We start from the raw sequence: 27512 nt of genomic DNA, 5'->3' as shown, positions 1-27512 counted from the left end.
TTGTTCGATTCCTAACCTTTTCTCTGCTACTCTGGAACTCACCCTCTGCTTACACAGGAATTCTCTCTGGAGAAGGCCATGCAGAACATGGTGGAGACGTGGGAATTTGTTACATTCAACCATCATCCGTACAGGGAATCTGGTGTGTCCATTCTTACCGCTGTGGATGAGATACAAACTATGCTGGATGACCAGATAGTGAAGACTCAGACCATGAGAGGCTCCCCTTTCATTAAGCCTTTTGAAAAAGAGATCAAGGTGATCTCATCTTCTGGTGTTTTGTGGTATATTTGATCATTAACTGACTATGTTTCGGGAGCGTGTTTAGTAAATAGCTGAAATAATTATAGATCCCAATTGTTTGCTTAGGCCTGGGAGGAGCGTTTGATTCGCATCCAGGACACTATTGATGAGTGGCTGAAGGTTCAAGCTCAGTGGCTGTACCTGGAGCCTATCTTCAGCTCTCAGGACATCATGCAGCAGATGCCTGAAGAGGGACGACTCTTTCAAACAGTGGACAAGCACTGGAAGGAGGTCATGAGACACTGTGTAAAGGACTCAAAGGTACGGACAGCATAGATATATCAAATTCTGCACCAGTGTCTAGTTATTATAAAATTCTACATGTAGTCCATTGAGTGCGGTTGGAAAATCAATTAGTATAGGCTTTAGATTCAGATTCAAATTTCTTCACATTTGAAAAATTTAAAGAAAATAGTCTCTCTTGGGAAGGTTTTCAATAGGTCTGCAATAGTCTAGCGCCACTTTCTAACTACAGGACAGCTGCTGTTTTTATCCTTGCAAAATATTGATTGGCATCAAAATGATACGGTTCAGGTGGCCGAATGCTGCTCCAAAACCTGTATAATTTGTTCAGCTTTAACAGATGAGTAAGTCACCCATGATATGTGCACTAATGTACCACCATACCATTATGGATGATGGCTTTTGAACTATGTGCTATTTTTTTTACTTGAATATGTGAGTGCAGTGACAAACTGTATTCACAAACAGAGGCTTTCTGAACCCACACAGTGCTTTCAACAACTGGTTTTGGGTATTGTCCATTGTATTTATAGATTCTAGATTTTAATTATATTATATACTATAGATGAAAGAAATCTCCAGGTTCTTTTCTGTTTCAATTTGTTTCAATATTTGCTTGCACAGTCTATTGATAAAATCTGAATACATTGCCTGAAAATCTGAGTAAATTAAATCAAGTCTGAATATATTGAATTAAGTGTGAATATATTGAATCAAGTCTGAAAATATTGACAGAAGTCTGGATTGACAGTCTGGTTATATTGAATACAATTCTGAATATACTGAATGAAATTCTGAATATTCTGAATGAAGTTTGAATATATTGAATGGAATCTGAATTTACTAAATGAAATTCTGAATATATTTTATGAAGTCTGAGAATATTGAATGAAATTCTATGTATATATGACACTTGGGAATATTGAATTTTCTTAAAATATGCTATGAAATCTGACATCATCAAGGTACTTGTACCATCTTGTGTTTTTAATACGGATGCAGGTAGTGTTTGACTATGGGTGAGTCAGTGAGGGACCTAGTGCAAATAATTCTGAGTGACTGTGAGATAATTAATCTTCAGGCTTTGAATGTATGGGCCAAACTAATACTGGTAACTGTACTCAGTGCAGTTCTCCTGGGGAAGAAATTTGCCTATTTCTTTCACCGCACAAAGCTGAATGCAATGAACCTCACATTCTATTCAGAATTTCATTCAATATATTTATATTTCATTCAACATATTCAAATTTCATTCAGTATATTCAGACTTGATTAAATATATTTAGACATGAATCATTAAATTCACTGTATTCACTATATTCAGAATTTGTACAATATAGATGTTAAATCTGACTGGAATATTGCCAAAAAACTCTGTAGCTTATAACTCTGAAATTTTGTAGCTTATAGTTTTACCTCCATGCCAAATTAAATTTGTTTGAATGTTCAAACGATATAGTAAAAGTGACAAAAACTATGCAGAAAGTGTCTTAATTTTGTAAATTGATCTTCTAGTTTAAAGTTGGCTTTTTTCAAGATTTAAGCTGTTACCTGCTAGTGTACAGGTATTTGACAATAGAAAATGGTCACATTTATTTATAATATATATAGTTATTTGTTTGCTAGGAACGTAGATAGAACCTAATAATTCTAAGCCAATTTCTTGCTGAATGCATTACTCTGTTAAATCTGATATAACTTTGAATATAGCCCAGGTTTCTCATACTTTACAGGTTTTACCTGCCACATCATTACCTGGCTTACTTGAAAAGCTTCAGGACTCAAATGACCTTCTGGACAAAATTATGAAAGGACTGAATGCTTATCTTGAGAAGAAAAGGCTGTTCTTTCCACGGTAACAGCATTATTTTCTGTGAAATTGACTATTCTTTAGTTTTTGTGATCAGAATTCTTCCTGTATTTACTGGTATTTGTTTTTCTTATGCCTCAGCTTCTTCTTTCTTTCAAATGATGAAATGCTGGAGATTCTCTCTGAAACCAAGGATCCTCTACGTGTGCAGCCTCACCTGAAGAAATGTTTTGAGGGCATTGCCAAGCTGGACTTTCTGCCCAACTTGGACATCCAGGCCATGTACAGCAGTGAGGGAGAGCGTGTGGACCTCATCCAGCTCATCTCCACCTCAGAGGCTCGGGGAGCAGTAGAGAAATGGCTGGTGCAGGTGGAGGATGTAATGTTACGCAGCATCAGAGATGTCATTAATCGATCCAGACTGGTGAGGCTCTACTTCAAATACACAAACAGAGAAAGATTGTGTAACACAGATTTATGTCATTAGAGAAAACCAAATTTAATTTAAATTTGTTTCAAATTTAATAAAAACAGTTTTTTTATTTGACTTATTAGTCCCCATATCAGAATAAAAAACAAATTTAGGTAACAGTTAAAATGTAAAAGAGGTATGATTTTTAAAGATAAATACAGAGAACAGTGTTTTTTTTAATTATTATTATTGCTACTATGATTTTATTAGTACACCTGTATAAAAGTTTTGGGTTGTGGTACTAAGACTTTTTATCAATAATTCATTAGTGGTTTTGATCAGAGAAGGGTGGGTCCTCCTTGTGAGTTTAAGCCCTTCTCAAGGGTTAGTAATGGGCAAAACATCAGAATTGACAATTTATTTAATTTAAAGTCAAAACCATTAAGGTATTTAAGACCACATAGTTTATTATCTGCATCAGGAAAAGGCTGAAAATGCGAATTTAACAGAAGAGTTCAAATTAAAAACAGCATTTAGCATAGAAAATATGGCAATATTCTTTTGATGTGTGTGTTAAACACCTCAAAATTCAGACCTATAGTGTTGAATTTTCTCACCTTGTGCAAGAATGGACAGATGACCCTGTGAATATTTTTTAGATCTGAAGCATCTGAGTGGAGCTTGATTTTTCTCCTCCTTCTCAAAGATAAAAACTTTATCTGATGGTGAAGGTTTTTTGTGATCTACCAGGTCTAGTATAGGAGTCCCATTTTCCTTTATATTAATTTTGGAAAACTATTTAAAATGATTTGAACAGTTATTAAAGTTTCTGTTTTACACATATTATCAACTGAAATATGCAGATTTGGCAGATGAGGTGAGGGAACTTGGGTGGCAGGCACATGTTAGACTGGTGGAGATAGGTGTTAGGGGATTTGTAGTAAAGTCTGCCACATCCCTGCTTGTGCAGTTTGGCATCAGGGGCTGGAAAGTAAGGGCAGCTGTGAAGGAGTTATCAGAAACAGCTGAAAGGTCTAGTCAGTGGTTGTGGATAAGGTGAACACCGACTAGTTGGGGAAATGCACTATAGAGGTGATGTAGCACGTAAAGATCACATGGAACCAGTGGCATTGAGCATACATTAACGGTGCCAGTGGGGCTAGGTGCAGCCTTAGTCACCAGGGAGGCCAGTGTGGATTTACGGTTGTTGATACTTAAGGGTAAATTAAGATTGTAAAGCTAGCTTGGAGGGTGCTGGGTCTGGGAGGCCAGACTTCACTGTTGAGCCTTTTGGAGGTGTTGTGGGCTTAATTGAGTGAAACACTGACGAGGGGAGGTGCCTACCTGTTGACTCCTGTGAAGTGCTAGTGATGCAGTGGGTGATTTGGGTACTATAGGCTGGGCTCAATGAATAACCGTAGATGTTAAGGATAGCTGGTTGCTGATCGGATCATAAACTGTCACAGCAACCTTAGAGTGTAGCTGTAGGATTGGAACAATAGAAATTATGTGGCTGCTGGTAGGAAGAGGGTGGGTTGGGCCCTATGTGAAGCTCTAATGGATTGATATAGGATATTTTATGTCTTATCTTGTGCATGATTATAATTAATTAATTTTTCTGCAATTGGATTATTTACTTTTCTAAAAAGAAAATGTGTAATACCAGCTTTGTCTGGAAACTGAACAAATAAATATGGTCTTTGATATTTGCTTATTTGCTGGTTTTTTTTTTTTTTAGCAAAATTTAATGTATGTAATATAGCTTATATTATATAATTAAAGTTTACTTATTGACTTTTAAGATGTGTGCTAGAATTCTGTTCCTGTGTGCTGTGGAGCTGTTGAGCAGCTTGCTTTCTGTTTGTATTGGATCACAGGCATACCCAGAGAAGGAGAGGAGTCAGTGGGTTCGGGAGTGGCCTGGACAAGTGGTTCTCTGTACTTCTCAAATGTACTGGACCCTAGAAGTACACGAAGCCATCAGAAGTGGAGCTAATGTACAGTATTGCACATTTTAAATATTATATTGTTGGTTTTCTCTAGAAACCTTTTGGAAAAATGTGGCCTTTGATTTTTTGGCAGGGTCTTAAGAACTACTATGATCAACTACAGAACCAGCTGAATGACATTGTTGAGCTGGTCAGGGGGAAACTACCTAAACAGACTCGCACCACTCTAGGAGCTTTGGTTACTATAGATGTCCATGCCCGTGATGTTGTCATGGAAATGATTCAAAAAGGTAGACTGATTTTTAAAATGATGTGTGAAAAAATGGCAGTGATTTTTAGTTTCATAAGTTGGCCACTTGTAAAATTACAGTTATACATAAATAGAGTACTGATTGTTGTTTTTGTTTCTCTGTGCTTAAATTGTATTTGTTTTATAAATATCCATGTTTTTCTCAGGTGTTTCTCATGAGACAGACTTTCAGTGGCTTGCCCAGTTGCGTTACTACTGGAATAATGACAATGTCCGTGTCTGCATCATAAACTGTGATGTGAAGTATGCTTATGAGTACTTGGGAAATTCACCTCGTTTGGTCATCACACCTTTAACAGATAGATGCTACAGGACTTTGGTAAACAGCTTATCATTGGACCGGAACATTTTTAAAAGCAGTGCATATAAACACAGTGCAAAACCATTTTAAATTTGTTTTCAGTGTGGAGCAACTTGCTATTTTTTTATATCTGGCTTCATTGTAGATTGGAGCATTTTACCTGAACTTAGGTGGAGCTCCTGAAGGCCCTGCAGGGACAGGAAAGACAGAGACAACCAAAGACTTGGCCAAAGCCCTTGCTGTGCAATGTGTAGTGTTTAACTGTTCTGATGGACTTGACTACCTAGCCATGGGGAAGGTAAAGAAATCTGCTCTCAGATTTAGATGAAATTTAAATGAACTAATAAGAAAGGGAACATGGTCATTTTTTACTGATCAAATTCACTTTAAATAGACAATGTGTTTGTTGTTAGTTCTTTAAGGGACTGGCGTCTTCAGGTGCATGGGCATGCTTTGATGAATTTAACCGCATTGAGCTGGAGGTGCTGTCTGTGGTGGCGCAGCAGATCCTCTGCATTCAGAGGGCCATTGAGATGAAGCTGGAGTTTTTTGACTTTGAGGGCACTGAACTTCGCCTTAACCCAAACTGTTTTGTAGCCATCACCATGAACCCTGGATATGCTGGTAGATCTGAGCTTCCTGATAACCTTAAGGTAAAAAAAATTAGAGACACTTTTCTTTCATGACCTAAACTGGGTATACTGCCAGTATTTCAGTATTGCATGATCCAACTGTGTTAAATTAATATTTATTTTTTATATATATAAATCAGTGCTGTTGCTATATCTTATTTACCATCCAAACCACTAGTCAACATACATATCTACATGTGACTTTATGTTGTCTGGCTGTTGCTACATTACTTGTAACTTGTAAGTGTTTTTGGGTTCTTGAAACACTCGGGTGACTGTCTGTGAGGAGTTGGTGTGTTCTCCCCCGTATCTGCTTAGGTTTCCTCCAGGTGCTCCGGTTTCCTCCCACAGTCCAAAATCGCACATTTGTAGGTGGATTGGTGACTCAAAAGTGTCCGTAGGTGTGAGTGTGTGAGTGAATGTGTGAGTGTGTGTGTTGCCCTGTGAAGGACGGGCGCCCCCTAGAGGGTGTATTACCGCCTTGCACCCAATGATTCCAGGAAGGCTCTGGACCCACCGCGACCCTGAACTGGATAAGCGGTTACAGAAAGAATGAATGAATGTATTAATAAGGGTAATACTGATAATCTCTTAAAATAATGTATCATGCATCAGGTGGTATATTTATATCAATTTAAGGTAATAACATTCTTTAAATTGCTGATATTACTAGTCATGATTTTGTCAATAATAAATATGTACATTGAGTGCTGTTGTCTAAGAACTTTTTCCGTATTTTTTTTAGGTTTTGTTCAGAACTGTTGCAATGATGGTCCCAAACTATGCTCTGATTGCTGAGATCTCACTGTACTCTTATGGCTTCTTGAATGCCAAGCCACTTTCAGTCAAGATAGTAATGACTTACAGGCTGTGCTCTGAGCAGTTGTCCTCCCAGTTCCACTACGATTATGGCATGAGAGCTGTAAAAGCAGTACTGGTGGCAGCAGGAAACCTCAAACTTAAGTTTCCACATGAAAATGAAGATATTCTTGTAAGGGAAAAGAAGAGCTTATGTTAAAATATTTCAGTTATTAAATTGGTTTATTAATGTTAACTCTCTCATAATATGTTCTTTTGGCAAGCTTCTGCGATCCATCAAGGATGTCAATGAGCCCAAGTTTCTCTCCCATGATATACCTCTCTTTAATGGAATTACTAGTGATCTCTTTCCTGGCATCTCTCTGCCAGTGGCTGACTACCAAGTGAGGATGCAGACTTCTTGAACTTTTGAATTGGCTTAATGACTTAGTTCATAAATTACATTTTTGCTTATTATCCTTTCTTTATCTTTAGCTCTTCCTGGCTTGTGCTCATGAATGCTGTAAAAGCCACAATGTTCAGCCTGTCAAAGTTTTCCTGGATAAAATAATCCAGACCTATGAAATGATGATTGTGCGTCATGGGTAAGTGTATGTCTTATCAAACAGTATTCACAGATTTCAATCATGTGCTTTTTTGGCAGGGGCACCATTTTGGGGCTCGATTGTCTGGTTTTAGAACACAAGATGGATAACTTTATGTTATACACAGCTCTTCTCCCTGCACTGGATAGGATCTTACAACACCCAGAAACACAGAAGCCCGTTGTCTCTTTGTGTCAGGGGGGTAAAAGGTCACACTGTGTGGCATAATAAGGAGAAAGTGACCGTTAAAATCAGTTAGCCACATAAGTATTTTTGTCTAATGGAAAACTTTTAGCACATCAGTCTCTAATATGTTTCTTTTCTCTTCTGTCTAAATTTGAGCAAGTTTTTTATACACAGATTATATACAAGTTTTAATAATCGTGTTATTGCACTCTTGTTTTGTTTTAGCATGTAATAGACTATGAACAGAGCTCTGTTTACAAATGTGATATGGATAAATGGGTCAGGGATCCATACTTATATTTGTTTTAATTTAATATCTAAATGAGGACTGAAAGATTTAACAGAAAAATAGAACAACATAAAAATCAGTTTTTATTTGAGTTGTATGTCTGAATTCAAGCTTCAAATTTAGTTGTGACTTCAGCTGCAGCTCATGATTACACCAGTACTGTTGCCATCTGTGATAAGACTGAATGATTTATTAATATGCTATTAAATTGCAACTGATATAAATCAATGTAAACTGAGTGAAATTTTCAAATGGCACAGTCTACAATTTTTAATTATACTTTAAACTGTTATTTCCAACAGGTTTTAAGAAAAAATGTATTTAAATTGTATACAATCTAGTATATTATTATACAATATACAGCTGAGTGAATATACAATATATTTGCTTATGGACAATATATGGATAGAACAGATAAAGGTCAAAATCTAGAAAAAATAAAAACATGCCAAAATTGGCTAAAATTCATTTAGTAATTTTACTTTATTTCTTTTTATTTTCTTTGTTTCTTGTTCTTTAGGTTCATGCTTGTTGGTGAACCGTTTGCTGGCAAAACCAAAGTGCTCCATGTTCTAGCTGACACCCTCACACTCATGAATGAGCGAGGTTATAATGAGGAGGAAAAAGTACAGTACCGCACCATCAACCCAAAATCTATCACTATGGGTCAGCTTTTTGGCCAGTTTGACCCTGTTTCCCATGAGGTGGGTCTTACTAACTGTTTTACAGAAATGTTTTGATGCACCTGTCACGATTATCTAACTAAATGGAACTTCTTTCTCTCTAAGTGGACCGATGGAATTGTGGCGAACACATTTCGGGAGTTTGCCTCAGCAGAGACCCCAGACAGGAAGTGGGTGGTGTTTGATGGACCAATTGACACACTGTGGATTGAGAGTATGAACACTGTACTGGATGATAACAAAAAGGCAAGATATTTGGGGCTCACTAGATTTCTTTTCTTCCTATTAGCAATATCATTCTTTTATTTATTGTCTGTAACCACTTATCCAGTTCAGGGTTGCAGTGGAGAGGGTGCCAGTCCTTCACAGGGCAACACACACTCACACATTCACTCACACATGCACAACTATGGACACTTTTAAGTAGCCAATCCACTTACCAATGTGGGTTATTTGGACTGTGGAAGGAAACTGGAGCACTGCCACCGTGCCGACCTAGGCGACCTAGGGAAAGTAATATCATGTTTAAGGGTTTAATAAACTTAGACAAAGTCAACTTTGTCATCATTTCTCACCACCTATATGTTGAATGAGGAATGAATATACTTCTTTCAAGACACTTTTCAATTAACATAGATGAACAGTGGAAGACAGTAAATGCAATGTCTTATAAAACACTTTCAAAACCTCTTCTGTACAACATTAAATCTAGATCTATAATTCACCAAGAACTGCATAATAGAGCCATAATCGCGGTCCAGTGCATCCAGTGATTCCGGGTAGGCTCTGGACGCACCGTGACCCTGAACTGGATAAGTGATTACAGACAATGAATGAATGTAGTGTTTGTATAGATACCTGTACACTGAGGCCTCTATATAGTAAAAAGAAAGTGTTTGTAAAGTTTATAATAATAAATGGTTCACTAAATGGAAGCTAAATGTTTCATATTAATGTTATCCTGACATGATGCATGTTTCTCTTGTAGTTGTGCCTCATGAGTGGAGAAATTATCCAGATGTCCAACCAGATGAGTTTGATATTTGAAGCAATGGACTTGTCACAGGCCTCAGTAAGATTACTAACATTACACTATTACTGTCCCTTATGGCAGCATACACTGAATACCAGCATGAAAATCTCTTGACATTTTTCATATTACACTATAGAATTTCTTACCTGGGTAAACATATTTTTTATATGTATATGTGTAAATGTATAAAATCTTCTCTCCCAGCCAGCAACTGTGAGTCGTTGTGGAATGATCTACATGGAACCAACACAGCTGGGATGGCGTCCCCTTGTTGAATCCTGGTTAAACACCCTACCCCAGCCTCTTCAGACCCAGGAGAATTCCACTTTACTCTTGGAGCTGTTTGATTGGCTGGTTCCACCATCTCTTAGGATGTTAAGGAAGAATTGCAGGGTACGTGTGATCCCAGGGATATGTTTCAAATTATTTTGTAGTTTTTTAACTTGCATGTTAAATGTTAGAGAGTGTCGAAAAGGGAGAAATCTTCTAATAAACTGACCATAACCCAGCCACAGCTTTGATCACCTGCTTATCTTACAGGAGGTTGTCTCCACAACTAACAGCAGCACAGTAGTGTCCCTTACACGAATCCTTGGAATGTTGCTCACTGAATCATTAACTGAAGAACCTGCAAATAAGAATATACAGACATGGATCATGGTAAACATTCATTTAAAGATTTTATATTAATGGAATGCACTGATATAAGACTTTTGGGACACTGTTATATAAAAAAATTGGCTTGTAACTAACAGTTGATACTGATTCATTTGTTACATTTAGACCACCTCTACCTAAATTCACCTTGCAATGAGACAGAACATTTATTTCAGGCAAATGCACTAAAATTAATATAAACTGGTATTTTAGTTCAGTAACCCAGTGTTGCCTCAAAATTTGCTCTTAAAATACAATAAATCTGTTGTTAAGTGTCAGTTAAGTATTGATTAAATCCAGTCGGTAGAGCTGAATTTCAATAGGTTATGGTTCCCAAGTGTGATAACATGTTTGTGTTTCACCTTTCATAGGCTGCATTTGCTTTTTCCTTGGTTTGGTCTGTTGGTGGCTGCTGTGATGGAGACAGTCGTGAAAGATTTGATGAATTTCTAAGGGAAATCATATCTGGAAAATCAAACGAGCACCCCATTCCCTCCATTGTTTCAAAGTGGGATTGCCCTTTTGATGACAAGGGTCTTGTTTATGACTACTCTTATGAGGTATATGTAAATATTAATTTGAATAAACCTCAGTTTCTTTCATTCATTCATTCATTCACTGATTGTCTGTAACTGCAATATATATATATATATATATATATATATATATATATATATATATATATATATATATATAATTCACTTAGTATTCATTCTGTCTTTGAAATCATTTTGAAATAAGCCCAAGAAATGTTTTATTTTTCAGTTCAAAGGAAAAGGGCGTTGGACTCACTGGAATGAAACTATAAAAAATGCTACATTAGGAGACAGGAACACAAATGTGCAAGATATTATTGTTCCTACAATTGACACAGTGCGCTACACCTACTTAATGGACCTCTGTATTAATCATGGAGTGTAAGTGGACACATACTCACACACACCCACACACCCACACACACACAAATCCATATATTATAAACACATACACAAACAAACATATATATATATATATATATATATATATATATATATATATATATATGTGTGTGTGTGTGTTTTACACTTTCATGCATGGTGTCCACTATAGTAGACAGATATTCAAACATCATTTTTGGACATTTTATTTTTATTAATTCCTCCAAACCAACAGAGGGACTTGTCCTAGACCTTTACTGTGGTGCTGTATAATCATTGTTTATATTAACATTACTCTGGAATATTGCATTCTATATTCTTAATGGCTGAGGCCAGTTGACATGACTGTGTGACCTCCGTGATATCGGTTAAATTCTTTAATTCTGTAAGAGGCATTCAGGTACAAAATTAATTTTTCTCATTATCTAAGTTGTGGGAAACACTTGTATCAAGGTTGAACAATATTCTTTTAGACCACTCCTTTTTGTTGGCCCCACTGGCACTGGGAAGTCTGTTTATGTGAAGGAGAAACTCATGAACAATCTGGACAAGGACCGCTACCTACCCTTCTTTATCAACTTCTCAGCACGTACTAGTGCCAACCAGAGTCAGGTAACTAAAGGCATTGGCCTTTTTTTCGTACATAGCCCTATCTTATATCAGATTTCTTGTTACTTGACAGAAAAGTAAGGAAGAATAATGCTCTTTTCTACATAGAACATAATCATGTCCAGACTGGATAAGAGAAGAAAAGGGGTATTTGGACCTCCAATGGGAAAGAAATGTATCATTTTTGTGGATGACATGAACATGCCAGCAATGGAAGTGTTTGGTGCACAACCTCCTATTGAGCTGCTTCGCCAGTATTTTGATCATGGAAATTGGTATGTTCTGTATTTTGGATAAATTAACTTTTTGACTTTTTGATATATTCTGTTGGTCCTTTCTGGAGTTATTGCTGCTTTCTGGACTTCATGTTTGTTTTTCAGGTATGACCTAAAGGACACCTCAAAAATCACTTTGGTTGATCTGCAACTGATCTCAGCCATGGGACCCCCTGGTGGAGGGAGGAATGCAGTAACCCCTCGTTTCCTGCGCCACTTTAACATCTGCAGTATTAACACATTCAGTGATGACACCATGTCACGCATCTTCTCTAATGTGGTTGCCTTTCACTTTCGTAATAATGGCTTCCCGCCTGACTACTTCACCATTGGCAACCAGATAGTCTCGGCTACTCTAGAGGCAAGCAGTGCAGCATATAGTATATAGTATATAGTTATAGTTTCCATCCCAGCCTTGAAAGGGAAGACTACATGTGCTTCATTAATGCGTCTGACTTTATTTTGTGTTATGTTTCTATGATTTAATTAGGTGTATAAAAAAGCTATGGCTAACCTACTTCCCACACCTGCTAAGTCTCACTACACATTTAACCTGCGAGATTTCTCCAGAGTGGTGCAGGGCTGCCTGCTGTTAAAGAAGGAATCCCTGGAAAGCAAGCGCACCATGATCCGTCTGTTCGTTCATGAAGTGTTTCGAGTCTTCTATGATCGACTGGTGGATGACCAGGACCGAGCGTGGCTCTACAATCTCATGAATGACATTGTAAAGGAACATTTCAGGGAGAATTTTGACACCATCTTTGAACATTTGAAAGCTGAAGAAAAGCCTGTAAGCACAGACATTTGACTATGAATAGGTTCAGTAGCAGTCCACAATAATTATCTGTGAGCATTTTTGAAACTGGAATAATATTTAAAATAGTTGCTCTTTTCATATCATGCTTTTTTATACATATATAGAATAGCTGCATATTTTCTAGTTTAGATAATATCATGTGTCGTCTCCTGTGCGTTTATAGTCTGTTTGTTTATTTTATATCACATTTTATGTGCAATGTACTGACAATGTGTGTAACACCTTGGACTTGAAGAACAAAATTTTGTTCCAGTTCATACAAGTTATACTGAAGAAATAATTTAACTTCCTTTTCCTGTCTCAGCTTTGTGAAGAAGATATGAGAAGTTTGTTGTTTGGAGATTACATGACCCCTGATGTTGATGCCAGTGAGAGGTTATATGCAGAGGTTCCCAGCATGGAAAGCTTTAATCAGGTGGTGGAATCCTATCTGACAGAGTACAATCAAACTCACAAGAACCGCATGAACTTGGTCATCTTCCGGTAACTGATATTTCTTGTACTCACTGTAATGTATGGTTCTACAAGCAATTTACTTAATGTGGGGAGCGCACTGGGGAGCGTTGTTTTTAAATGTCTTTTTGTCTTGTAGTTATGTGCTGGAGCATCTGTCCAGGATCAGCCGCGTGTTGAAGCAGCCAGGGGGAAATGCTCTTCTGGTTGGGGTTGGAGGAAGTGGCCGCCAGTCCATCACAAGGCTGGCTACATTCATGGCTGGCATGACTCTGTTCCAGCCTGAGATCTCCAAGAATTATGGCATGAACGAGTGGAGAGATGACCTCAAGGTCTTAACATGAAAAATCGAATTTTGTCTGATCTTGGATATGGTTGATTTAGTTTTGCACTGAGGTTACATGTCTAAACCCATATACCAGCAACTATCATTATATTCACATTGGTCACATTGTTCATATGTATATTAAGCTTCCCTTATGTGTTAGCTCAGTTATATGAAAGCATGTTCCTGTCAAGTAGAGGAGAAAAAAATTTACCTATGACTTTTCTCTCCTTTTCAGTTTCTAGCAGCAGAACTTAAAAATGGACATAATATCGTAATATAATATATTTTCTCATGTATTCACTTTGTTTATCAAAATAAGTTTCTCATAGCATAGAAACATTGCTGTTTTTCCCTGTATGTGATGGAAAGGGCAGGAAAAAGTGTATATATTTTTGGGAAAGAAACCATTTTAGCTGCTTTAAAAATCGCCCTGCAGTTTTTTAGACTAAACTTGGTCTGTTTGTTCTTCCTTCAGCTTCTGTTGAGGAAAGCAGGGGTGAAAGGTCAGAAGACAGTGTTCCTACTCACAGATGCTCAAATAAAAGAAGAAGCTTTCTTAGAAGACGTTGACAGTGTCTTAAACACAGGGGAAGTTCCAAACATATTTGCTGTAGATGAGAAGCAAGAGATCATGGAGGTGCTGTATGTTTCTAATCTGTATAGATATATATATATATATATTATATAATATAAAATTGTATATTCTAAGTAATAATTTAATTAATGTCCAATTAATAGATATATTATGTGATATCTAATTAATATAGTATGCAATACTATGTAAGGTATATAGATTTGTACCTGTTTAGGGCCGAGCTCCAACATGCTGTAAATTCAGAAACACTGTAAAACAAGTCAGAATACAATGGAGTATGGAATTTGCTCATTCTGTATCGCCATAAAACCATTCTCAGGCTATCTTAGTTGTGCTAAGTGTTAAAATGCTAGTCTTTATCATGTATTAACCAATTTTTTAAACAGCTTAGGGGAAAAAGTTTATTTGCACTTTTAGTGCAGATATTAAAAATCTTAAAGAAAAATGGGTCCTACAGCTAAATAAAATATAAATTGTTGAGCTCTAATGCAACAAAATGTTCACTTAAAGAATATATTATACGAAGGCAGTATAGTGGTTCTACATCAGTATTGCTCTCACAGCTCCAGGGTCCTCTGGATGTGAGATGAAACCTTGGATCACTGTATGTGAGGAGCTTGATGTCTCCTTGTGCATAGGCTTTCTTCCAGGTTTTCCTACCACAGTCAAAAAACACATTTTGGTAGGTGGAATGGTTATTCAAAAGTGTCCATAGGTGTAAGAGGTGTGTGTCTGAATGAGGGTGTAGGTGTGTGTGTGAATGTCTGAATGAGGGTATAGGTGTATGACTGAAAGTCTGAATGAGGGTATAGGTGTGTGATGCCCTGTGATAGGCTGGTGTCCTGTTCAGGTTGTGACCAGTGATTCTGAGTAAGCTCCAGACCCATTGCGACCCTGAGTAAGATTTCAAAAAACAGTTTAAAGAAATTGAATGAATGAATGTTAAAACCTGTCAAAAATATACATTATTTTTAAAAATGCATTCCATAAACACTGTTAGTGTAAAATTAACACAGTGTTGAGGAGATATATTTAAATAAAAATGTAATTCCTGAATACAGAGTGTTGTTAAATTAACGCAAAAAAAGATGTAAAAATTCATTCATCAAAGTGGGCAAACACTATTAATTTCTTTTGTTCCAGAAGAAATGTTCGATGCTCAAATTTTTGGCCATGGAGTGTAATTGAGACAAATAAGCCAATTGCTGCATTCTGCTGTAGTACGTGTTGCAAGGATAGATATGTTTTTCAAAAAGTTGTGGCCTGCTTCAATTGTGTTGTGACTTTTTTTTGCAGTCATTTTTCATGTCTGTGGGTTTCTCAGTCACCATAATTCCAAAAATAGGGCTTGTTTGATTAACAAATGTAGCCTTTGGGCCAACTGATCACCTATACTTTTGGTTTATTCATTTATTCTTCAAATAGACAGTTAAATCAGTGAATAATATTATTTGAATTTGCATTAATGACATGAAATATATTGATGTTTAATTAGTTATTAAAATATACATTCATTCATTCATCATTCATTGCCTGTAACCGCTTATCCAGTTCAGGCTGACGGTGGGTCCGGAACCTACCCGGAATCACTGGGCGCAAGGCAGGAACACACCCTGGAGGGGACAGTAGTCCTTCACAGGGTAACACACACTCACACCTATGGACAATTTTGAGTTGCCAATGCACCTACCCATGTGTGCTTTGGGACTGTTGGAGAAAACCGGAGCACCTGGAGGAAACCCACGTGGACATGGGGAGCACACACCACACTCCACACAGACAGTTACCCGGAGCGGGACTTGAACCCACAACCTTCAGGTCCCTGGAGCTGTGTGACTGTGCCACCATGCTGCCTTAAACTACACATCTAGAATAACAATTTGGGTGATTTACTGGCATTTGAAATAAATCATATGGCATATCTGTCCCTCAGGCAATGCAGCCCATAGCCCAGGCTGGAAATAAGAGTCTGGAGTTAAGCCCATTGGCTCTGTTTGCCTATTTTGTCAATCGCTGCAAAGAGAACCTGCATATAGTGGTTGCTTTCAGTCCTATTGGAGACGCCTTTAGAAACCGTCTGAGACAGTTCCCATCTCTGATCAACTGTTGCACAATCAACTGGTTCCAAGTAAGAATGGCATCTGTAGTTACAGACCACGTTTTCCTTATTTAATGTCTTATTAACAATGACTATGGTGTAGTTATAATATTTTCAAAATATTTTTGATGAGATCTCATATGAGATACTCCTCTGTTATTATAGATTGGAAGATACAAGATATTATATACTACATATATAAGATATGTAACCCTGTTTTTCCTCTTAGCCATGGCCAGAAGAGGCACTGGAGCGTGTTGCCAACAAGTTTTTAGAGACATTGGAGATGAGTGATCACGAGCGGCGGGAAGTTATGCTGATCTGCAAAACTTTCCACACTTCTGCAATTGAACTGTCCAAGAAGTAATAAAACATTATTTTATATAATCATAAATTAGACATTTTATATGAAGCTACTGCTGCTAAATGAAGAATGAGTTTAAAATGTTACTGTTAATTAAATAATATTTTTTCCAGGTTTTTGTCAGAGCTAGGTCGCCACAACTATGTGACTCCTACTTCTTATTTGGAGCTCATAGCTGCTTTTAGGCTGCTCCTTACTCAGAAACGAGACACTGTAATGAAGGCTAAGAAGAGATATACTAATGGACTGGACAAACTAGCTTTTGCAGAATCTCAGGTTATTTTTGTCTATTATTCTGTCCTTTTCTTTAATTTAATTTGTAGATGTATTTTAACAAACAATCACATAGATATTATTGTTAAATAAAATACCAACTCACAGCTGTAGATAAGAAAGGATGTATCAGAAAGAAAGAAAAATCAATAGCTTACCAAAACACATCTGCTACATGGAATAAGATTTTATGCATTAATGTGATTAGTTGTTTTATTGTAGGTTGGTGAAATGAAGAAGGAGCTTGTTGACCTCCAGCCCAAATTAGAACAGGCCAAGATTGACAACACCAAAATGATGCAGGTTAGTATTAATATTTTTGTCAGGCTGAGTTACTGAAAAATTCTGGGTCCTGCCATATTGGTGTATTGCAGGTGATCGAGGTGGAGTCAGTGCAGGTGGAAGCTAAGAGTAAAATTGTTCGTGTGGATGAAGAAGTGGCCACTCAGAAAGCCAATGAAGCACAGGCGCTAAAGAACGAGTGTGAGAGTGACCTTGCCGAGGCCATCCCTGCTCTGGAGGCTGCTCTTTCTGCTCTTGATACACTCAAGGTCAGAATCAAGGAATTCATGCTGAGCTCTTTAGCTTGGTTCTTTGGCTCTTACAATGCCTGCTCCGAATGCGTGTCAAGGCTTGCCTCCTGTTTCAGCTTTTTATTTTCTTTTTTGGAGTGTGTTTTAGCCATAAAATTTGAAATAAATGCATACTAAAGGAATTGCAAAATACAAAATGAATAAGAAAACGTAAACAGAATTGTTTTTCTCACAGCCCTCTGATATTACAATTGTGAAATCTATGAAAAACCCCCCATCTGGAGTTAAACTGGTGATGGCAGCTGTATGTGTGATGAAGGACATCAAACCTGAAAAGATCAATGACACTGCAGGAACTGGACAGAAGGTTAAACAGTCAGTTCAGCATTTTTGACTAATAAAAATGCATGTCTGTTGCATGTCAAGATCTTATTACCTTTTGTTCCATATTAACAGATTCTAGATTATTGGGGTCCGAGCAAAAAGCTGCTCGGAGACATGAATTTCCTCAGGGATCTGAAAGAATATGACAAGGACAACATTCCTGTAAGTATGTTTCACAGATTAAGGTGGAGTAGAGTATAAGTACAATTGATAAATTATGACATGCTGATAATAAACTAATGCCACTTTGTCACAGGTACCAGTTATGCACAAAATTCGTAGTGAGTATATGACCAATCCTGACTTTGACCCCACCAAAGTGGCCAAGGCCTCTTCTGCAGCTGAGGGCCTATGCAAATGGATTACTGCAATGGAAGTTTATGACAGAGTGGCAAAGGTGGGCTGTCATCCAGTTATTTATATGTTAGTTCTATCCAGGTACACAAATTAGAAAAAAGAAAATTATGTATTGAAAAAGCAACAAGAAAACAAATGAAGCTGGAAATATAATAAGGTTTAAAATACTTAAAAAGCATATTGTAATGATAACTTTTTGTAATATTACCTACCTGTAGTCTTTCTCCACCAGTGTAAACTGTGCTTTGCCCTTCATTTAGGTTGTAGCTCCTAAAAAGGCTAACCTGGCTATAGCACAGCAGTCACTGGCTACCACCATGGCACTGCTGAACCAGAAAAGAGCTGAGCTGAAGGAGGTTGAGGACCGTTTGGCTGCCCTGCAGAAGACTTTTGAGGAGAAAACCGAGGAGAAAGCTCAGTTAGAATTCCAGGTGGACCTCTGTGCTCGCAAGCTGGAGAGAGCCGAGAAGCTTATTGGGGGATTAGGAGGAGAAAAGACTAGGTATGGCTGAGATATGTCTGTTTTAAATGGAATACTTTGGTGTGAAATGTTCATTTCTCTGTGTTGTACAGGTGGTCTAAAGCAGCAGATGACCTTCAGAATACTTATGACAACTTAACCGGTGATGTACTGATATCTGCTGGCGTTATTGCTTACCTTGGAGCTTTCACTGCTGGTTTCCGTCAAAACTGCACCAAAGAGTGGACCAAGCTGTGTAAAGTACAGTACCTGCTGCAAAGTGTTGTTTTAATTGCTGTTTCTTGAAACAACTATGAGTGTGTTAACATGAATATTACTACTAATCTTATTATTAAATGTGGTAAATCTGATTATAGGGTGGCACGGTGGCGCAGTCACACAGCTCCAGGGGCCTGGAGGTTGTGGGTTTGAGTCCTGCTCCGGGTGACTGTCTGTGAGGAGTTTGGTGTGTTCTCCCCATGTTCGCATGGGTTTCCTCCGGGTACTCCAGTTTCCTCCCACAGTCCAAAAACACACGTTGGTAGGTGGATTGGCGACTCAAAAGTGTCCGTAGGTGTGAGTGTGTGAGTGAATGTGTGAGTGTGTGTGTATTGCCCTGTGAAGGACTGGTGCCCTCCAGGGTGTATTCCCGCCTTGCATCCAATGATTCCAGGATAGCTCTGGACCCACCGCGACCCTGAGCTGGATAAGCGGTTACAGTTAATGAATGAATGAATGAAAATCTGATTATGCTAAAGGTTATGTTGACAGAGGACTTGGAATCCTTAGACTGGAATAAGCTGTCATCACATACTCTTACTCTAATGTATTATGTTGTTCTACATCTACCCATTTTGGATTATTGCCAAAATCGCTATTCAGATTTTCAGGTTTTGTGAGAGGAATTTGGTGCTATCCCCATGTCTGCATGGGTTTTCTCTTGTTGTTCCAGCTTCCTCCCACAATCCAAAAACACTTATTTATAGATCAACTGGTTATGCAAAAGTGACCAGAGGTGTGGGTATTTATGAGTCACTGGGTGAGTGTGTGATGGCCCTTGTTGGGTTGGTACCCTTTGCAATTGTGTCCCTGCCCAGTGCCCAATGATAAGCTCTGGGCCTGCAGTGACACTCACTTTATATGTATATAAAAACGCTACTTGAAAATACACATAAATATCATATTTCTTATGTTAATCAATTCTGTTTCTTTCTGTTCTGTTTTGTTTACATTGTAGCATTATCTGTAACCATATAACTGTCATTTTCAGTCCAAGAGTATTCCATCTTCGGATGACTATTCGTTGAGTAAAACCCTCGGAGATCCTATCAAGATCAGGGCCTGGAACATTTCTGGGCTTCCTACTGACAGCTTCTCTGTTGATAATGGAGTCATTGTGAGCAACTCCAGAAGATGGTACATTTCCATCAGCAAAACATCAAACCCATTAAATAATCTTTCAGTCTATAAGAAACTGGCTGTGAAGTATATGAAGTCATATTGAAATATATTTTCAGGCCTCTGATGATCGATCCACAGGGTCAGGCCAACAAGTGGGTGAAAAACTCAGAGAGAGATTACAATCTGAATGTAATAAAGCTTACTGATGCAGACTACATGAGGACAATGGAGAACTGTATTCAGTTTGGTACTCCACTGCTTCTGGAAAATGTGGGAGAAGAACTGGACCCCTCCTTAGAGCCCCTACTTCTCAAGCAGATATTCAAACAAGGTACAGTGCAAAGAGGAAAGATTCACTTTCATATGTAGTGTAAATACACATAAAAGTTTACTTGAATAAATTAGTCCACTCCTACCAGCACAACACACACTAACACACCACCACAGAGTCAGTGTCACCGCAGCACAGGGAATGATCCACCAGACAAATAATACCTGCTCTGTGATGAAAGAACAACAGGGTGAAAGAGGTAAACAATGCATGCAGAGGAATAGATGGACTACAGTCTGTATTTGTAGAACTCCAAAGTGCTCCTTTATGGTCAGTGGAGCTGAGAGAATGGAGAGTGAGTATACAAATAAGGAGGTGGTCATAATGTTACATGATTGGTGTATTTTTAGTAAAATGATTTTAGTGAAATTTGTACTTCTGAAATAAGAGATATAAAATTTGTCTTATGGACTGACACAGGTCATAAACCTCAGTGTGTTCACATGGGCCATACAACCACAGTTATATAAATATTTTAAAGAAAATTTATCCTGGGATTTTATGAAAGATAAAATAATGAAAAATGTATTTGCATAAAACGATTATATACCTAGCATTCTGGACAATCCAAATTCAGCTATTTGTGACCCTAAAAGTTCCAGTCTGCCATTAGGTTTAACCTTTTCTCACATAGGAACTTCTCAAGATTAGTGTCTGCCACATGATTTTGTGAAAGATTTCTGTTCTCTGTGTGTAGGAGGTATGGACTGCATCCGGCTGGGGGAGAGCGTGATTGAGTACTCAAGTGATTTCCGCTTTTATATCACCACTAAGCTGAGGAACCCACATTATCTGCCTGAGCTGGCCACTAAAGTGTCCTTACTGAACTTTATGATCACTCCAGAGGGCCTAGAGGACCAGCTGCTGGGCATTGTCGTGGCTAAAGAAAGGTGATTATAAAGAAAGTAGATGTCTTTCATATTGTGTGAAAATTTCATGATGAATGGATCAATATAAATGCTAAAAAATATATTTTTTTTTTCTTTTTCCTGTAAAGTTACTGTTTTAGAGATGTTTTTAATTGGACAGTGATGACATATACTTACTATACAAATTAGATCAGTCGAAAGTAAAATATACACATTTTTAATAAAAGTCCTCGAGAGACTTGTAAGTAATGTTCTGTGTTACAAAAAATGGCATAAAATATGATGTCTATCATGTTTGATACAACATTTCATGTGATTGTGATTAATAAAGTACAAAACACTTTTCCACAGAGCTGGAAATGTAGCCCCTAGATTTAAATTAACAGGGAAAAAAATATATAATAACTTTGTCTTTCTGTTTTATGATGTTAAATTTGCCATGAAAATTTTCCACAATTCTTTTGCATAAAGTGTCCCAACATTTACAAATTTGTTGGCAATAAGAATTGTTTTTTTTTTTACACTCAGCTTTTTTCCAGTTATTTTAGCTTAAAAATATTTACAGTTTTAACAAATATACTATAGATTATACGTATAAGATTTAAGAAAAAAAGCAACCTTGGAGAACCTCAAAACCTTAAAGTACTCTATACAATTTCACCATTTCCTTTTCTACATTCCTGAGCTTTTTAGTGTACCCTTTATATTTATGTCCTATGTTTAATAGGCCAGAGTTAGAGGAGGAGAGGAATGCCCTGATAGTGCAATCTGCTGCCAATAAGAAGCAGCTGAAAGAGATTGAAGACAAAATCCTGGAGACTCTTCAATCCTCAGAGGGGAATATCCTGGAGGACGAGAGTGCTATCCAGATCCTGGACTCAGCCAAGATAATGTCTAATGAAATCTCCAAGAAACAGCAGGTCAGGTGCAAAAAAAATGTTTGAAAAACACTGTAGTGCATTGACAGTGAGTGATTAGACCTCTGTCCCTTACAGATTGCAGAGAAGACTGAAATTAAAATAGCAGAGTCAAGAGAAGGCTACAGAGCCATTGCCAAGCACTCTTCCATCTTGTTCTTCAGCATTGCAGACCTAGCTAATATTGACCCCATGTACCAGTATTCTCTCAATTGGTTTGTGAACCTTTACATCAACTCCGTACAGGACAGGTAAAAAGATATGTGATTATGCACTTGTTTACACAACCCTTCCATTGTTGTTATCCCCTATTTATTTAAATTATACACTGAACAATCACTGGATTAAGAACACCTAAGAGCAGGATAAAATAGGGATAAAAAAGTATGCAGAGAAACAGGTGGACTACAGTCTGTAATTATAGAAATACAGAGTGGTTCTGTACAGAGTGTGGAGCTGATAAAATGGACAATAAGTGTAGATACAAGATTCCTATCCAGTGATCGTTCAGTGTGTGTGTGTGTGTGTGTGTGTGTGTACATTATATGATAATTATTTAAGTATTATTATGCAGTTTATTTGTACTGTATCTTTCTGTGTACTTATTTTGGTTACAAAAAAAAGAACTTTGAGTACTTTTTGTTTGACTGTTTTTTTTTTTCCATCAAATTCAAATCATAATATAATACAGAAAGGAGACAACAAATAAAGTAAGGTAATGGTTTACCACAAGTTGTATCACACTTTTGTAGTGCCAGGGAATTAATAATAATATTAATACATTTTATTTGTAATGCATTTTACATTTCAAGAAAATCTCAAATTGCTACAGGATAATCAGAAGCAATAAAAATCTATTAAGAGCATGTAAATAAAAACAAGATCAGAACAAAAAAATAATAATAATAAATAAATATAAATCTCTGGAACTGTAATGGAGGGATGGAAAACTGAACTCTGTCATTTGTAGTGAATATGGTGAAGGACTAATCTGTCCATATCACTTTTTCCCCTTCTCTGGAGAACAGTGCCTGCCCCCCCCACCCAACTGTGATTTTTTAATTAGTCTGTATGGTATGTTTCAGTAACAAGTCAAAGGTTCTTGAGAAGAGGCTGAGATACCTGATAGACCACTTCACTTACAATCTATACTGCAATGTGTGCCGCTCTCTTTTTGAGAAGGACAAGCTTCTATTCTCTTTCCTTCTTTGTTCCAACTTGCTGCTGTAAGTTCGCTCTAATTATATTAGTGTTAAAAATAATATGTTGTTTATTAACTAATTAACATTATTCCAACAAGTGGGCAGTTTCGCTTCAATGAGACTGCAACACTTTCCTATCATAACCCTGATGTCTAGCTGTCTTGCTTTCCCACAGGGCAAAGAAAGAAATCGAATACACAGAATTCATGTTCCTGCTAACAGGTGGTGTGGGTCTGCAGAATGATGTTGCAAATCCTGACCCCAACTGGCTACAGGACAAGAGCTGGGATGAGATCTGTCGAGCCAGTGACCTACCTGGCCTGCAAGGTCTTAAGTAAGCATCTCCTTGCCAGCCTGGTTTGCCCTAAAATATATTTGGTGAATATAATGTCTTCTACTTAAAGGGACTTGGCCTGCTAATATATTTATTTATTTTTATTTATTTTTTTTTCTTCCTGGATGAATATAGAGAGAGTTTCACCAAGAACCCTGAGAGCTTTCTGCTTATTTATGACAATAAGGAGCCTTATAACACACCCCTACCACAACCATGGTCCGAGAAACTTTCAGACTTTCAGAAAATGATCATTTACCGCTGCCTTCGGCCAGACAAAGTGAGATGTCTTATGAATTTCTTATGTCACAAGGCTATTTACTCATACACTTAACATCTTCAATAACTCTTTTATGTTCTTTGTATCTTTCAAAGATTGAACCAGCCATTAGTAATTATGTGACCAAGAAACTGGGAAAAAAGTTTGTTGAACCACCACCATTTGATCTGAGTAAGAGCTACACTGACTCCAACTGCACAGTCCCACTGGTCTTTGTGCTCTCTCCGGGAGCAGACCCTATGGCCAGTAAGTATTCTTTGTAAGCATCCTATGATCGTACCACTATATATCAGTATAGATAGGGCTGTGCCTATAAAAAAATCAGTATCATGATAATCGTGATATTCTTGTTTGCCTAATGACTCTAAGTACTTTGTGTTTGTTTTATTATTTACTGTGATGCTTTAAGGTTAATTTTGTATAAGCGTCGCAGTCACACAGCTCCAGGGACCTGGAGGTTGTGGGTTCGAGTCCCGCTCCGGGTGACTGTCTGTGAGGAGCTTGGTGTGTTCTTCCCGTGTCCGTGTAGGTTTTCCTCTGGGTACTTCGATTTCCCCCCACAGTCCAAAAACACACGTTGGTAGGTGGATTGGCGACTCAAAAGTGTCCGTAGGTGTCAATGTGTGTGTTGCCCTGTGAAGGACTGTGCTACATTATTTTATACAAAATCAGAATCTTGGTAAATTGCTGTTGTTTACAAAATAAGCAGATGTTTAATGATTTAATTTGTGACTTATCTATATTTGAATATTTGAAACTGTTATATTTGTAGTAAAATAAAACTTTTTATCAATAAAAACTTTTTAATGCTATTAATATGTATTAAATATTTTTAATTCAGTATGGTTAATATTAATACATAATTTATTTTGTTGCATTAGTGTGTTTTTTAAATTAATATAAGTATTTTTTCAGTGTTTATATTGCCAAAAATATAGTTATACCTAAAACAACCTGAAATATTGTGATATTATTTTAGGGCAATATTGCCCACCCCTAATGTAAGATATAATCTTACATGCCCCTGACCACTGAAACTTTTTTCTTACAGGTTTATTGAAGTTTGCTAATGACAAAAACATGGGTGGTGCCAAGTTCAAGTCAATCTCTCTAGGTCAGGGCCAGGGTCCTATAGCCGTAAAGATGATCCACTCAGCAATGAAGGAAGGCACGTGGGTTTGTTTGCAGAACTGTCATCTTGCTGTATCCTGGATGCCCATGCTGGAGAGGATCTGTGAGGATTTCAGCTCTGAAACTTGCCATGCAGACTTTCGCCTCTGGCTCACCAGCTACCCATCCCCTATGGTAACTGTGTTTAATTTGTAAATCATGAAGTAAAGGAGGTAAGGGAGTGCTGAATTGGTGCACTTGCAATGCACTAGGTTAAACCTATCCAATGTAATATGTTAAAGCACATGAAGTTCCCAGCTGGGAACTATTTTTTCTGGTTCGCAAACCAGTTTATGTCGGTGGAAACGAGCTGAACGGTTCCAAATTTAGTTCACAAACAGGAATGTGAAATATGGCTAAACTAACAACAGATGCTGTAGTAGCGCCAACTTAAGTTCTCTCTGTGAAACATCGCTGAACTAACAGTTCCTACTCACACATGTGTGACATTAGGAGTCAAGTCAGTCAGTATGTGAAAATGCCTCTTCTAGGCCAAATATCAAAAAATGTCTCTACAGGGGAGAACATGGATTCCAAGTTTAAGTGGTGGGCCAGACTAGAATCTTACATGGAAAAGCATGTTTGACACCCCTATAGTAGTAAAAATGGGGTGGTGGGGTGGTTTCACACACAAAACAAACAGCTGCTGCAAGAGGTTTGGCACATTTTTTTTCACATGCTTGGCTTAATACACACATTTATCTCTTATAAAAAGCTGGAACATGGAGATGGTTTTTGTCCGAGCTGTGAGCTACGTATTGCAATTTTCTCAGTTAAAAATTGTGTCTGAGCTTCATTTTATTTGATGTTAACTCTCTCCCTAAACCTTTTACCCTGCACATTAAGAGATTTCAGCTAAAAAGTTAGTCGTGCATACCACTCCACATATTTAATTGTTTCATCTCCCTTCTGGAAAAATGGAATTGTATTTTAACTTGCAGTTTATCACGATTAATCGCAGAATGACTTTGTGATTAACTTGATTACATTTTTCATTGATTAACACCACTAATGTTTATTTTTCAGTTCCCAGTGACCATCCTGCAAAATGGAGTGAAGATGACAAATGAGCCACCTACAGGCCTCAGGCTGAATTTGCTGCAGTCTTACCTATCTGACCCTATTTCTGACCCGGGATTCTTCTCAGGGTGTCCAAACAAAGAGCTGGTGATTATAAAATGTTGTTTTTCCTGTTATCTCCACATATTTGACAATAAATTCCAAATGTACTCATATGTTGCCATGTTTATAGATTTGGGAAAAGCTCCTGTATGGAGTTTGTTTCTTCCATGCCCTCGTCCAGGAGAGAAAGAAGTTTGGACCCCTGGGTTGGAACATTCCATATGGATTCAATGAGTCAGATCTGCGTATTAGTATCAGGCAATTGCAGGTGAAGGTTCTTTCATAACTGTCATATATGTCATACCAAGTCCCCCATTTTTATGGGAACACTTAAAAATTTCAGCTGCTCTTTACATTTTGTGAACACTTCATAATTATCTGAAAAACAGAAATAGTATAAAATCACTAATGATGCACAGTAACTGAGTACATTTACTATTACAAACCAGATTCCAAAAAAGTTGGGACACTAAACAAATTGTGAATAAAAACTGAATGCAATGATGTGGAGATGGCAAATGTCAATATTCTATTCGTAATAGAACATAGATTAATGTAAATGTAACATTTTAAAGGAAAAATATGTTGATTCAAAATTTCACAGTGTCAACAAATCCCAAAAATGTTGGGACAAGTAGCAATAAGTGGCTGGAAAAAGGAAATTGAGCATATAACGAACAGCTGGAAGACCAATTAACACTAATTAGGTCAATTGACAACATGATTGGGTATAAAAAGAGCTTCTCAGAGTGTCAGTGTCTCTCTGAAGCCAAGGTAAGAGGATCAACAATTCCACCATTGTTGCGCAGAAAGATAGTGCAGCAATACCAGAATGGTGTTACCCAGCGTAAAATAGCAAAGACTTTTAAGTTATCATCATCAACCGTGCATAACATCATCAAAAGATTCAGAGAATCTGGAACAATTGCTGTGCGTAAGGGTCAAGGCCGTAAAACTCTACTGGATGCTCGTGATCTCCGGGCCCTTAAATGTCACTGCACCTCAAACAGGAATGCCACTGTCAAGGAAATAACAGAATGGGCTCAGGAATACTTCCAGAAAGCATTGTCAGTGAACATAATCCACCGTGCCATACGCCGTTGTCAGCTGAAACTCTACAGTGCAAAGAGGAAGCCATTTCTAAGCAAGCTCCACAAGCTCAGATGTTTGCACTGGGCCAGGGGTCTTTTAAAATGTAGTATGGCAAAATGG

The 27512-nt window shown here is 37.6% G+C and overlaps 1 protein-coding gene across 1 annotated transcript in view; it reads left to right on the top strand.

The window, feature by feature from the left end:
* Window positions 1–27512, top strand: part of dnah12 (dynein, axonemal, heavy chain 12) — a 44732-nt gene that overhangs the window by 11335 nt on the left and 5885 nt on the right. The window contains exons 18-65 of the mRNA XM_066673313.1: window positions 58–258; window positions 370–564; window positions 2280–2401; window positions 2498–2780; window positions 4646–4765; window positions 4851–5007; window positions 5174–5346; window positions 5474–5626; window positions 5742–5981; window positions 6706–6951; window positions 7043–7162; window positions 7254–7363; window positions 8359–8542; window positions 8627–8767; window positions 9510–9593; window positions 9759–9947; window positions 10095–10214; window positions 10583–10771; window positions 10977–11128; window positions 11602–11740; window positions 11846–12012; window positions 12118–12373; window positions 12503–12802; window positions 13134–13312; window positions 13422–13614; window positions 14086–14247; window positions 16139–16333; window positions 16533–16666; window positions 16781–16943; window positions 17163–17243; window positions 17315–17491; window positions 17709–17840; window positions 17930–18019; window positions 18114–18254; window positions 18475–18716; window positions 18788–18935; window positions 19945–20090; window positions 20192–20406; window positions 21104–21296; window positions 22003–22195; window positions 22271–22443; window positions 23278–23418; window positions 23570–23728; window positions 23864–24008; window positions 24104–24254; window positions 25060–25313; window positions 26205–26345; window positions 26431–26568. Of these exons, the coding sequence (XP_066529410.1) occupies window positions 58–258; window positions 370–564; window positions 2280–2401; window positions 2498–2780; window positions 4646–4765; window positions 4851–5007; window positions 5174–5346; window positions 5474–5626; window positions 5742–5981; window positions 6706–6951; window positions 7043–7162; window positions 7254–7363; window positions 8359–8542; window positions 8627–8767; window positions 9510–9593; window positions 9759–9947; window positions 10095–10214; window positions 10583–10771; window positions 10977–11128; window positions 11602–11740; window positions 11846–12012; window positions 12118–12373; window positions 12503–12802; window positions 13134–13312; window positions 13422–13614; window positions 14086–14247; window positions 16139–16333; window positions 16533–16666; window positions 16781–16943; window positions 17163–17243; window positions 17315–17491; window positions 17709–17840; window positions 17930–18019; window positions 18114–18254; window positions 18475–18716; window positions 18788–18935; window positions 19945–20090; window positions 20192–20406; window positions 21104–21296; window positions 22003–22195; window positions 22271–22443; window positions 23278–23418; window positions 23570–23728; window positions 23864–24008; window positions 24104–24254; window positions 25060–25313; window positions 26205–26345; window positions 26431–26568 (8127 nt within the window). The remainder of the gene's footprint in view (window positions 1–57; window positions 259–369; window positions 565–2279; window positions 2402–2497; window positions 2781–4645; window positions 4766–4850; window positions 5008–5173; window positions 5347–5473; window positions 5627–5741; window positions 5982–6705; window positions 6952–7042; window positions 7163–7253; window positions 7364–8358; window positions 8543–8626; window positions 8768–9509; window positions 9594–9758; window positions 9948–10094; window positions 10215–10582; window positions 10772–10976; window positions 11129–11601; window positions 11741–11845; window positions 12013–12117; window positions 12374–12502; window positions 12803–13133; window positions 13313–13421; window positions 13615–14085; window positions 14248–16138; window positions 16334–16532; window positions 16667–16780; window positions 16944–17162; window positions 17244–17314; window positions 17492–17708; window positions 17841–17929; window positions 18020–18113; window positions 18255–18474; window positions 18717–18787; window positions 18936–19944; window positions 20091–20191; window positions 20407–21103; window positions 21297–22002; window positions 22196–22270; window positions 22444–23277; window positions 23419–23569; window positions 23729–23863; window positions 24009–24103; window positions 24255–25059; window positions 25314–26204; window positions 26346–26430; window positions 26569–27512) is intronic.

The sequence above is a fragment of the Hoplias malabaricus genome, chromosome 5 (assembly GCF_029633855.1).
Source record: "Hoplias malabaricus isolate fHopMal1 chromosome 5, fHopMal1.hap1, whole genome shotgun sequence".
Classification (NCBI taxonomy): Eukaryota; Metazoa; Chordata; class Actinopteri; order Characiformes; family Erythrinidae; genus Hoplias; species Hoplias malabaricus.
This window is presented reverse-complemented; position numbering and strand designations above follow the sequence as displayed.